Below are 12,594 nucleotides of genomic sequence, written 5' to 3' on the forward strand. Positions count from 1 at the left end.
ACCTGCTCCTCCTGCACATCTTGACAGCCGTGGTTCCCTGGGCACAGCCTTGGCTGCTCCAGTAGCAGGGTCTCACTGCCTTCCATCGTCAGGTCCTTGGAAAGTTCTTTCTGGACACAGCTCAAGCCCGCCCAGCACCTGTGTGGGTCTGACAGGCCACCTGGGCCATCCGCCAGGGCTCTCATGAGAAGTCTTAACTTTGTCCTTCGTCTGTGATTCCCCAGCTCCAAGAAACCCAAGAAACGCCCCGAAGTGGCCATGAAACCCAAACCCTCGCCCCGGCTCACCATCTTTGATGAGGAGGTGGACCCTGATGAGGGGCTTTTCGGCCTGGGCAGGAAGCTCTCCCCACGAGGCCCCGCAGAGGCCTCGCCCCTCAGAGACGGTGAGTAGAACCCAGGTGTTCCCATCCCTCTTGGTGTCCACTCGGTGACTCGGCCAGCCTCTGTGAGCACCTTTGGACCTGCCACATGTCTTCCCCTTGTCCTGCTTCGATGTGATACAGACTCAACTCACAGAGATTTTCCACAGGAGAAGTCTAGTTTCGTACCTCGTGTCCCCACACCCTGGAACATTCCGGGGATGTGTGTTTATTCTGATCATCCCTTGGAAGGGAGGGTAGTTTTCTCTGTTCCTTAGAGAGGTGTGATTGTGATTGTGTGAAAGTGCCTTCATTGTATCTGCGGCCAGATGTGGGCACTGGGTGGGAAGTGGGTGCTGACCTGCCCTGGGCCTGCTGCTGCTCTAGAATGTGGATTATAGTAAGAGATTTTCAGTCGCCCGCTTAGACTCACTGGAGGGTTCTCTGCAGAGATGGAAAAGAGAAAACCAGCAGCCTTGGGACTTGTACGCTTGTCCTTGGGTCTGCGCTTTCCTTACCCTACCCAGGTCTTCATCCAGGATGGGGAATTGATGTCACGTGTTAATTCAGCCAACACCCACCAAGGGCCAGGCTCTGCACTGGGTCCGAGAACGTGGGGATGAGTAAGACAGTCCCAGCCTCAGGGCCTCCCATGGGAGACAAGACATCTGACAATTACAGGGTAGCCTGAGTCTATAACAGGTCTGAGCAGAATATCAGTGCCTGTGGGGACACCGGGGCAGGCTTCCTGGGGTGGGTGTCAGGTGGGGACTGTGCTGGAGCTGGATCCTGAAAAGTCAGCGGGGTTTGCCCCACCTACTGAAGAAGTATATTGCAGGTGAAGAGGCCACGGTCACCTTTCCTGAAGGGCAGCATTGAGCAGTCAAGACAGGAGAGGGTCGGAGCTAGACCCAGGCTCCTTGTAGGCAGGGACTGTAGTCAGAACAGTGTCTGGTCACCCCCCAGCATCACCTCCCAGCAGGCAGCAGTCCTGGCCAGTGGTTGGCACTCGGTAAGTGCTTATTGGAAGACGAGGTGCAGCCCTGGGCCAAGCTGAGGGATCCAGCTGCACCAGGTCATGGGGAGCCTGGCGCAGTGAGCTGAAGAGGCCGTTTCCTCCTAAAAGAAAAGGGAAGGCTGTGAGGATTTGAAACCGAGAGTGGCCCAGCATGGGGGAAGTGGGGGGTGGGGCTGGGCAGACAGGTGCCAGACCCCAAGGAGCGCCTGTTTCTTGCCCGATCTGGCCCCATTCCTCTGGTTCTTCCATGCTCTGCTTTGTCCCTCGCTCACTCTCTCCTGGCTGTGCCAGCAGGCTGGACCAGGCCATCTCCACCCACACCCCCAAGCAGCTGAGGACGAGCCAGGACTTCCTCTGACCACTCTGCTGCTGCCTTCTCTGCAGCCCTGAAGTTGTTTGATGATCCTGAACTCGGCGGGGCCGTCTCCCTGGGTGACCCCTTACTGCTGCCTGCAGCCAGTGAAAGTGGAGGCCCCACGTCCCACCTGGGCCTCAGGGAGGCCTCCGAGGAGCTGTTCAGGTACTACCTGACCCCAACGATGCTTTGCCAGCTCTGAGAGTGGTCTGGATAGAGCCAGGGACCCGTCCCAATGTGGGTGCAGCCTTGGCCTCTGAGGGAGGGAATCCAGGCCTGTCACAGGCAGGAGGCTGTGGTGGGAACTGACCAGGGGGCAGCGAAGGGGATTCGGTGAGTTGGCTGGGGGCTCAGCCACTCAGCAAGTTCCAGAAAGGGAGAACTTCATGCATACAAGTCTTTCTCTTTTTTTTTTCCACACTCATATTTTAATGGTTTATGTAAAGAATAATTAAATTGTATAATTGCAAAAGCAAGTATAACTGGCAGGAACAGCCTTGGGAACAAATAAAACTGACTCTTAGTAGCATGTGGGAGCAAAGCACAGATGTACTGCACAGTGGCTGGTCACCACGGGGTCCCATAAGTGGACTTTACAGAGGGGAGAGCGAGGCTTAACCTGTTGTGGGAGGTCAATTGACAGAACGAGTGGAAGATGTGTGCAAAAAATAGCCACTACTTACAGAGTGCTTGCTGTGCATCCAGCAGTGTGCTGGACTCTTCACATGTTATCTTGTTTAATCCTCACGACAGCCCCCTGGGTAGGTGCTATTATCTCCATTTTACAGGAAATGCAGGTGGGAGAGATCTGGCCCAAGGCCACAGCCCCCAAGTGACAGAGCCAGGACTGGGACCCAGGTCTGCCTGGTTGTGTGCTGTCCTCCCACTGCTTCAGGACCCTCTAGGCCCTGGGCGAAGGAGAGGCTGGGAGAGCCGCCTCCCACCCGGGTTAGCAGCTCCCCCAGGCTTCTGCATGTCCACGGCTTGCTCAGCGTGGTTGGCGCTGTGCGTCTCTCCCTCGCATCTTCCACGTCCCCCAGAGTGCAGGCTGTGCTTGGCCATTTACAGGACGCCAAGCTGTCTCTTTCCAGGGACAGTTCTGTGGCGCTGAGGCGTGCAGTCCCAGGAGGCTGTCATCCCCACCCGTGTTAGCAGCCACAGGCTGTTGGGCAGCCTCTGGAAGTGCCCATGGAGCCTGAGTCACAGTGACAGCTTCTTGTCTGTACATCTCCCCACGACCCCTGGCACCTGTTCACTCGCATCCTGTGTCCTCGCCCCTGACATCCCGGCAGGCTGGAGAAGCTGGGATTATTGTTATGTCATTAGGGAAGAAACTGAGGCACAGGGAGGCAGAGGACTAGAGTCAGCCACGCGGAGTGGCAGGACCTGGCTGAGCATGTCCTGCACGGGGAGCCTCTGTGTCTCCAGAATTCAGCGTGTCCCAGCGGGACCTTCTTGGCATCGTTTATTCTAAACCATGGCACCGGCACTTGCCAATCCATGTTCTGCAGAACATGGGTTTGGTGGATGTTCAAAGGTGTCACCTTCAAAGGGCTTCTGTGGTCAGGGGCTGGGGCAATACCAGTGTTGAGCAGGACTCCGCGAGTATGCAGGCTCAAGGGGGGAAACACCATGCAGCATTTCACGTTCTTAGTGGTCCCTGGGGCCCTTGCCTATAATGCCTCTGAGCACCCGCAGAGCGCCTCACTGCTTCCCGACCCAGTCCTACAGCCCTACCTCACTCCACCAGACGTCTGGTGACAAAAGAGCTCACTTCTGGAAAGCAGGAACCGTATTTTCTTCTTTGTGTCTGCCTTGTGATTCTCCAGGTAGTAATCAGGCTTCTTTATAATAACTTTCTAATATTCATTCCCTGATGTTTTTACCGCTCATTCATCACATAGCTGGCACCAACCGTCCTGAGGCAGCATGGAGCGGTGTGCGAGCGGGGTTTGGAGTCTGAGAAGCCTCCATTCCCTCTTGCTGTGCAGCCACACCAAGATGGGGCCTCCAGTGTTGGTCTTTAGCCAAGTCCTGTCCACTGCAGGGAGCTGGGGAGGAGGAGTGGGACTAGGGTCTTCGAAGCTCCCTCCAGCCCCTTGGTGGTTGACCTCACACCAGCAGGGCCTGGAAGAGAGGAGACCCTGCATTAGTGGGACCTACTAGCTATGACTCAGAGAGCCCAGGTGGAAATTGGGGGCTTGGAAAGTGGTGCTGTGCGTCCACCCATATCCCAAGTGTGGCTGCCCCACCTCTCGCCTTGGCTTGCCCCCACCTCCCAACTCAGAGCGAATCCAAGAGTTGTGGCTGTGCCAAGCAGTACAAATCCTGAACTTGGACGCAAGCTTTTAGCTGCTGCTTTATTTCCCCAAGGGCCCCGTCTGACGATAATTCAGTCCCTCTGAGCTTTTCCTGGGCACTGAGCCTCCAGTGGAAGATGCAGAAGTAGCCAGCACCTGCCTCAGGGGAGCTCGAGGAAGGGGTGCTGCTTGGAGGGATCCAGGCCACACTGGAGTCAGGACACATCTGAGCTGAGGTTGCCGGGAGCAGCTGACCCTGGATGACGTCTCCGGGGATGGCCTGGAACTCAAGGCAGCTGCTCTCTCTTTGAAGGCCTGGCTCGGGCTGTCCCCTCTGGGTCTGGACTGGAGGGACACCTTTTGCTTGCTTCTCTGCTGTCCACAGAGGCTCTGAATTCTCCCTTTGTGGTCTGTGCCCCGTCACAGAAGGTTGACCCAGGAAGCAGGCAGGGGCGACCCAGAGCTCCCTCAGGCAGCCCCTCCAGGGAGGGTGTGCAGGGCACCTCCACACTCACGCAGGCCTCTGCCAGCCCTGTAGTGCCGGGAGTTGCTCTGACCAAAGGCGCCTCCTCTCCACTCCTGTCTCTGTCCAGCCCTGCCATCGGAGCTGGATCCCAGATAGGGATGGAGAGACTGAGGACTAGGAAGGTGAGGTGTCTGAGGCCACTGAGGAGGGAGGAGCGGGTGAGGAATACACCTGCATTCCCCTGGGCACCGTGCTGCGCTCCTATGTACACGGCGCTCAGCAGTCCCGCGGGTAATGCTGCTGTGCCCATTTTGTAGAGAGAAAACAAGTCTGGAGAGGCCAGGTAGCCTGCGCAAGGGCCCCTAGGTCTCCTGCTTCCAGCCCTGTGCCCTCCTTCCCTGTCCCCAGCATGGCTGAGTGAGGCATGTCCTGATGCTCTTAGACACGTGGAACCTCTGCACCCAGGTGTGGGTGGCACCTGTCTAGATATCTCTGCTGGTCACTGGTTTAGGAAGCTTGGAAAGGGCCAGGAACCCCCATTTAGGAATTCCAAAACTGGCCCCTGGATTTCAGTGGGAGTTTTCCATGTAACTGTCCCAGAGCTCCCAGGATACTGTGATCAGACCCTTCCACCAGCCCAGGGTCTCCTGCTGTCTCCTAGTTCCAGACCAGCCTGGTCAGTGCACAGCTTCTCTAGGAGGGCAGGCGAGAGGCTGGCGCGTCCCTGGGAACGTAATCTGGAGCCAGGAACGCCTATTGCCTACCCTCTGCCCAGTGAGGGGAGGGCAGGGAAGCACCGGTCGGATCATTCTTTCTTAGCATCTATAAAAGCTGGTACATTTCTGAAATGACCTCATCCGGCCACTCACAGGTAGGGAAACTGAGGCCCAGGGAGGGGAAGGGCCCTGTCAGTGGTCACTTGTTCTGCAGCTCTTCTTGCTTTGGGTCTTTTTTGAATTGCCGTGTGCCAGGTGGGACTGTCCTCTGTTGAAGGGACAAGAGAAGAGGTGTCCTAAGGCCTGAGCCCAGCAGACCTCCCTGAGGATGCAGGTGTGTGGGAGGTTACCACGGAGTCCCAAGAGAAGCTTCTCCCTCGGGAAGGCGAGAGGGGGTCTGGGTTGGGTCCTCCGAGGCAACAGGTCCAGCAGTGTCACCTGGCAGATGATTGAAGGGCCTCTGGGGAGCCCGGGGCCTCAGCATACAGAGGGATCCTTGACCTTGGAGGAAACCCAGCCTGGCCCTGGAGAACAAGCTTCAGTGTGTTGGTGCCCCAGGAAGGCAGACACACCCTGGAGACCCAGCCACACCCAGGCCGAGTCCTGCTCCTCCACAACTAGCCGTGGGCCCTAGGCCAGGCCCTTCATCTCTCCGCGCCTCTGTTTTCACAGTATCTACTGCTAGACAGTGTTTTGTGATTTTTAAGTGAGTTAATGAATGTAGAAAAGCCTGACCATAGTAGGTATTCAGCACAACGCTGATAGGGAGGGTGGGTGGGTGGGTGGTAGAGTGGATTGTATGGATCTTCTGCTGTGCATCGGGTCCTCAGGAATTGAGTTCCCGCACCAGGAGTTCCCTCAGGCAAAGAGGGCAGAGCGAGGCTGTGGCCTGCCTTTCTTAACTACCATTCGATTTCTGCAGTGGGTCCCATGTGACCATCACACTGCTGAGGCCGTTAGTCCTACTCACTGATGGGCCATCAGGTCCAGGGCCATGACTGAGTCTTGGTGGACCCTGGCTGAGGCCGCTCCAGCCCTCGGTGGGCTCTGCCTAGTGCCTGTGTGGCCCACAGGGGGCAGGTGGGCAGACAGACCCCATCCCACCCTACAACGGTCAGAGCCCCTCATTTATTCTTTGTCTGGCTGAACTTGGTCTAGATGAGAGCTCATTTCTGGAGTCACACATCCTGGCTCCAGCTCAGGCGCTGCCACATACTGACGGTCATCTCAGGCAGCCGGCTCAGCCTCCTGGGACTTGAGCGTCCACATTTGCAGGGCAGAAATTCAGGGGTGCTCCCCAAAGGGTTGTTTGGGGATAAAACAAGATAACATGTCTAAAGTGCTTGGCACAAAGCAGGAGCTCCGTGTCTGGCAGCTGTTACTGTGGTTTCTTGTGGTGTTGAAGGAAAAGTCACCTAAAGAGGCCAGTGCATCTAGAGCGGGTCCTCCTGAGACGCAGCTCTCGAAAGGCTGCTGAGGGCCGGCTCTGCTCCCGCTGTGCTGTGGGGTTGCAGGGAAGGACAAGCCTGCCCTTCAGTTCCTTCTGGGGGCAGGATGGTGGCAGGGCCAGGTTGGGGCGGGGCCTTGGCCTGGCCCAGAGTGAGAAGCCAGAGCAGGGAGGAGGTCTGGGCGCAGTCCCCCTGTGGGGGCCATTGCCTGGGGGCCTTGCTCCTTTTGCAGGAGTTTGTGCTCAGGGCTTCTGCTTCTGGTTCCCTAGAGTCGAAGAGGATTTGGACCAGATTCTGAACCTGGGGACTGAGCCCAAACCCCAGCCCCAGCCTAAGCCCAAGCCTCCAGTGGCGGCTAAGCCCGTGCTACCTAGGAAGCCAGCTGTTGTCCCGAGAGCAGGCCCATCTGAAGCCGTGGCTGGGCAGTGGAAGCAGCAGCAGCAGATCCAAGCCATGGATGAGATGGACATCTTGCAGTACATCCGGGACCACGACACACCTGGCCAGGCCGCCCCCAGCCTCTTCTGACCCTCCCACCCCGGCGCTGGGCCTGGGCCGGCAGACCGTCTGCTTTGGAGGGGCGTGTGGTGAGGTGGGCACTTTCCCCTCAGGCCCAGGACCTCTGTTCCCCCAGGTCGTAGGACCCCTGTACTGCCTTGTTCCGTTTTCTCCAGCCTGTGGGGTCACAGAACCCTGCAGGATGCAGAGAGCAAGGTCACCATAGGAATTGGAGCCCAAATTGTCTGAGCCACGTGGACGTGGAGGGGAGAGCATGTGGGGATGCCTCACTAATCGGGAGCCCAGCCCCCAGGATGGAGTGAGAGTGACGGGGTCCAGGGAGCCTTGCCACTCGGGGCAAGGAAACTTTGTGCCCACTGGCTCTGCCAGCCCCATCACAGGAGGGAGGGCTGGCCAACTTGGGGTGGGGTCGGGTGTTCAGAGTCTCTGGGAAGCAGGCTCTGAGAGGGTCTCTCAGGAAAGGGATGCTGAGTGAGAGCCTGAGAGAGCCAGGTGGGGCAGGGTGTCCCTGAACTGCCTCTGTTTCCCAGGTGCTAAGCAGGATGCTTTCCCGTGTGTCCTCCTTGAGGGAGACGTCAGGCCGGCCCTGCCTTTCTGGGGTACAGATAGCCTGATGAGCCCCGGGTCTCCTCCCTGCTCCTTTCCCGGGGAAGGCCTGGCCAAACCATGGCCTCCTTGAGCCTCTGGCCACAGGGCCACTGCTGTTGCAGCTCTGAGCAGAGTGGTCATAGCACCCTCCAGAGCTCCATGTTGGCCTGTGGCCTGGGGTGTCCCTCCTACTCACAGTGGCCCTAGGCCAGATGCTCTCCGGCTGCTGCCTCGAGGGCCTCGTCTGTCCAGTGGCGGATGCTGCCAGGCCTTCCCTGTCCTCTGGGTCTGGACTTGCTCACCAGCCTTTCACAGTGGGAGCTGCCTTCCCAGGGAGAAGGAGCCCTGTGCCAGGGCAGGGCCAGTGCCTTAGACTTCCCCCGGACCCCCTGGACCCCCCAGACCCCGGCACACAGGTCTGGGTGGAGCACGGTGCTCAGGAAGTTCTCAGTGAATGAATGGTGTTTAATGGAGGAAAGAACGGCTTTTTTTTTTTTTTGACATTTTGTCGTTTTTGACATATTCTTCATGTTCAGAACTAGTTTTTAATGAAACACAAGTTTTTAATGAAATGCAACCACTTTTGTCCCTTGAGTAGTCCTGTCTGACAGAGGCATTGGAAGGGGGTTTGGGACTAGGACCCCAGACCCTTTCCTGATTGAGGCCAACAGCCAACCCTGAGGAAGGCCCCCAATGCTGGGCTGGTTGTTTGCCACCATCAGAGGCTCCAGTGCCCTGCTCCTGGCCTTTGCAGGACCTGCTGATCTGTCCTGCATCTCACTCACCTTCATCAGCTGTCCAGTCCTGAAAAGGTGCCCCCCACCCCATCCCCCGCCTTCACCTGTGCCAGAATGGGAGGAAATAGGCAGTTCTGATGCTGAGAGCTGATTCCTCCTCCTTGCCTTACTGCTCCAAGGGCCCCTCTCCCCAGGGCCCTGAGCTGGCTCTCGGACAACCCTCAGCCCCCAGCACGAGCCACTCCGCTTCCCTTTCACTGCCAGGACTTCACACCCGGCCCCAAAACCCAGCCCTGGGCCCCGCGCCCTCCTGACCACAGGAAGGCCTCGAAGGAGCGGTGGTGAAGCAGGGCCAGCTCTGCCTCGGGCCCTTTCCCCTCCCCATTGTGCCCTCTGCACCCCATGCCAGCTCCCTGCCCCTCCCCCTACCTGCCCCACCTCCCACCACCCTTTAACGTTGGAGCAGAGGGCGCAGCTGACAGGCGCCTGGGTGCTGGTCCTCTGGTGGAGGTCACCCACTGCGACTGGCCTCGTTCTCTGTGGCCTGGTGCTCTCCGGATACCTCAGTGAAGATGTGCGCTTCCCCAGATATTGATGCTCAAACTGCAGCTCATTTTTCACCACAGGTCTGTGACCTACTGACCGAGTGATGATGCCCAATAAAGTCATCCAGGAAAGTCCATGTCAGTGACTCGTTCCAGCATTTCTTGGTGGCGCTCTTTTCCATACCTGGGCTGATGGGGGACGGGGGGGATAGTCTTTATAAACAGTGGGCTCAACAAGCGGAGCTGCCCTTGAAGTACCGGGATCTGTCAAGGTTCCGCCCAGCCTTCCAACCTGGTACTTGATAGGGTCGGGCAAGGACAAAGGGAGGATTCCACTGTAAACTGAGGTAGAGGGGCCAGAGGCCCAGGCCTGGTGGGGGTCATCGGGTCAGTAACTGCTCAGCCAGGACCTGTTTGGGAAGAGGACACTTCCTGTCTCCAGACCTCACCTCCCATTCCACCTCCACAGAGTGGGGACTGGCCCCGCAGCCCTTTCAGCTCTGACCCCAGGCATCCCTGCCGGATAAACCCGTCCGTCTGTCACAAACATCTCCTGCCAGAGCTCAGGGTCTGAGATGCTGCTTTCTGCCCGGGACCCAGAGGTTCTGAGCAGACAGCTCTGCAAACTGACAGCCCCTGAAGAACTAAAAATGGGTTCCTGGGAGTCACGGAGGTCCTGTGCAGGGGCAGTCTGCACCGACCCTGGCCTCCCCCGACCACTTGGCCTTGGATCCTGTAGCTAAGCTCAAACCTGGGGTCTTGGCTCCTGAGGACGAGCAGTTGGACTATTGTGAGAAGGACCTCTCAGCCCTCGAGCCTGCAGCGGAGAGTTCACCATAGAAGGAAAACAGGTTTAATTGGGGGCAGCAGCATTGTTTGTGTGGAGGCTGTCGTGAGCCTCATGGACAGGATGCGCCGTCTGAGGCAGGGGTTCCTCTCTCTTCCAGCATTGTTCCTCTCAGGAAGCTGGCAACTCCGGCCAGTTCTCCTGGAAAGTCCCCATCCGAGCACCTGTGCTGGCCAGGCCGTGCGGCCGGCTCGCTAGAGAGCCCCCACCCTTTTGAGCTCTGGTGTCCCCTGATCATGGCAGTGCAATGCATCTGGAACCAGCTCACCTCCACGTGCTCTGGGGGTGTCCCAAGGCTGAAGCCCTCAGGCTGGACACCAACAAGACAGCAAAAGTACAGCCGCTTTGAGGGGCCCTGTGGCCTTAGTGCCAGCTGCCCCCTTGGCATTCTGTCGAAACGCTGTGATTTAACACCCAGTGTTAGGCTTTGGTTTGTCTCCACCAGGGAGACCTGGTGAGGAAAGTCACGCTCAGTTCTCCAGCTCACCAACTGGTCACCAACTGGGAAAGAAAGAAAGGCACAGAGCCACCATCCCCTGGATGGTGGCCTTGGCCTGTGGCTGGCATTTCCCAATGCCCCTGGGTCTGTGTGTGGGTTGATGGCTGCCCAGAGAAGGCATGGTCAACACTCAGAGCGCCTTTGAGCAGCTGACCTTTGTGTCAAGTTTTCGATGGTGTCATTCAGTGCAAACTCTGATCGCCCCAAACCATTCCCCGCCCAGCACCCTGAGGCGTCATGGCTGGGGGCAGCTGAGCAAAGGGCCAGTGAAGGAATCAGCCATCAGGCTCAGTGGGCATGGAAGGACCCAGGTTACAGTCCAGCTCGGCTGTGTGACGCCCCTCACCCCACAGTGCTGAGTGAAGAGGCCCCCCCAGGGCTCCTGTGAATGGCCCAGCTAGACCGTAACATGTCATTCGAGCCCGAAGGAGTTTCTGTGGGCTGGCCACTCTGGTTCATCACTAGGGACCCCTGTCCTGGACAAGCTGGGCACCATGGGAAGTCGCAGGCTGTCAGAATGGTGGTCAGGGGCACTGCCAACTTCAGCTCAGCCTAGTGTCCAGCTCCAGGCACTGACCATTGATTTCCAGATGCTGTGCTACTTATGACATGGTGAATGGGACCCAGGAGGACAACATGGAGACACCCTGGAGTACAAATGCTAACCCCTCTCCTCATGCTGCCCTCTGGCTCTTGTTGTCCATGGTTCTGGCCACTCTGAGAGCCGAGGGACTTCATTTCTCAGGTCACACTCAGGATAAGGCCACAGCCACAGGAACGGCAACGGTGGACTTAGTGTGTGCCTCAGTGAATGGGGTCCCTGTGGACAACTTGCCAGGCTGCTGACGCGGCTCCACCCACTCAGCGAGCAGCAGCAGCCTCTAATCACTTTCTCGGTAAAGCCGAGTTGGCCCCCCCAGCCCAGCTGGCCAACCATGTCGTCTGTCTCCTCACACGCAGAGCTCATCCAAAAACACTAAGCATCTAATGGCACCTACTGTGTGCAGGCACTGTGACATGTGGAACACGGGGAATCAGGTGAGGCGAGATGGAGGAAAGCAGGACAAATGCAGGTCAGCCCTTTTGGTCTAGAAGCTGCCCGTCACATGGGGCGTCAATCACAGTTTGGTGAGTAAGTGATACAAGATGTGAGGAGCGAGACAAGTGCATGAACCAGACAGTGCAGAGCAGAGGGAAGCAAGCACCATGTAGGAGGCACAGCTCTGGTGTTCCGGGGACGCGGGGAGGGACAGATCAGGCCAACACAGCCAGGGAACTTTTCCTGAGCACGCACTGGGCGCAGTGCCTGTTAGAGGTGTGATGGAGACCACAGAGATGACAAACCGTGAGCTATTAAAGACACATCTACCAGCTGAGCCTCTAGTTTCAGTTCTGTTCTCTGGGCCTCCTGCCCAAACCTCAGACACAACCAGAAGAGGTGCCGCCTCCTCCGTGCAGTCCTCTCCGCCTGTCATCCCTCCCCCTCTGACACTCGCCCCCATATATGCTCTGTCCCATGCAACCTGAGCCTGGCTCTTGGTCACCATGTTCATTTCCTAGGGCGGCTGTAACAAAGTACCACAAACTGGCTAGCTTTAAACCGCTGAAATTTACTCTCCCAGTTCTGGAGGCGGAGTCTCAAATCAAGGTGTTGGCAGGACTGTGCTCTCTCTGAAGGCTCTCAGGAGAACCCCTCCTTGGCTTTTCCAGCTGCTGGTGGTTGCTGGCAATCCTTGGAATTCCTTCACCTGTAGCTGCATCACTCCAGTCTCTGCCTCCTTCTTCACATGGCTTCTCCTCTGTCTGTGTCCAATCTCCCTCTTCTCGTAAGGGCACTAGTCATTGGATTAGGGTCCACCCAAATCCAGTGTGACCTCATTTTACCTTAATTACATCTGTAAAGACCCTGTTTCCAAATAAGATCCCATTCACAGGTTTTGGGGAGACATGAATATTGGGGGACACTTTCACTCAGTACAGTCCCTAAGGGTCTCGTACATTCCAGGAGGCTGAGTTGCCTGAGAACAGAAGCGATGACTCCGCATCTCCTGTATCTGCTTCAGGGCCTGGCAAAGACCCTTTCTGAGGGCCTGTTGGGTGCCATCTGGGACCAGGTGGTCTTGTTCTCATACAAGATTTGGGAGATGCCGGAATCACACTGCCACTGAAGCCGTACTGGCCTTCGTACATCTCCG

The 12,594-nt window shown here is 57.5% G+C and overlaps 1 protein-coding gene across 1 annotated transcript in view; it reads left to right on the forward strand.

Annotated features, from left to right (window-relative positions):
• The window catches only part of HS1BP3 (HCLS1 binding protein 3), a 33,435-nt gene extending 24,225 nt beyond the window's left edge, over positions 1-9,210 (forward strand). Inside the window, exons 5-7 of the mRNA XM_014848028.3 lie at positions 225-385; positions 1,764-1,899; positions 6,934-9,210. Coding sequence (XP_014703514.3) covers positions 225-385; positions 1,764-1,899; positions 6,934-7,192 — 556 coding nt within the window. The 3' untranslated portion in view covers positions 7,193-9,210. The remainder of the gene's footprint in view (positions 1-224; positions 386-1,763; positions 1,900-6,933) is intronic.
• The last annotated feature ends 3,384 nt before the right edge of the window (positions 9,211-12,594 follow it).

This window comes from Equus asinus, chromosome 6 (genome assembly GCF_041296235.1).
Source record: "Equus asinus isolate D_3611 breed Donkey chromosome 6, EquAss-T2T_v2, whole genome shotgun sequence".
NCBI classification, from domain to species: Eukaryota; Metazoa; Chordata; class Mammalia; order Perissodactyla; family Equidae; genus Equus; species Equus asinus.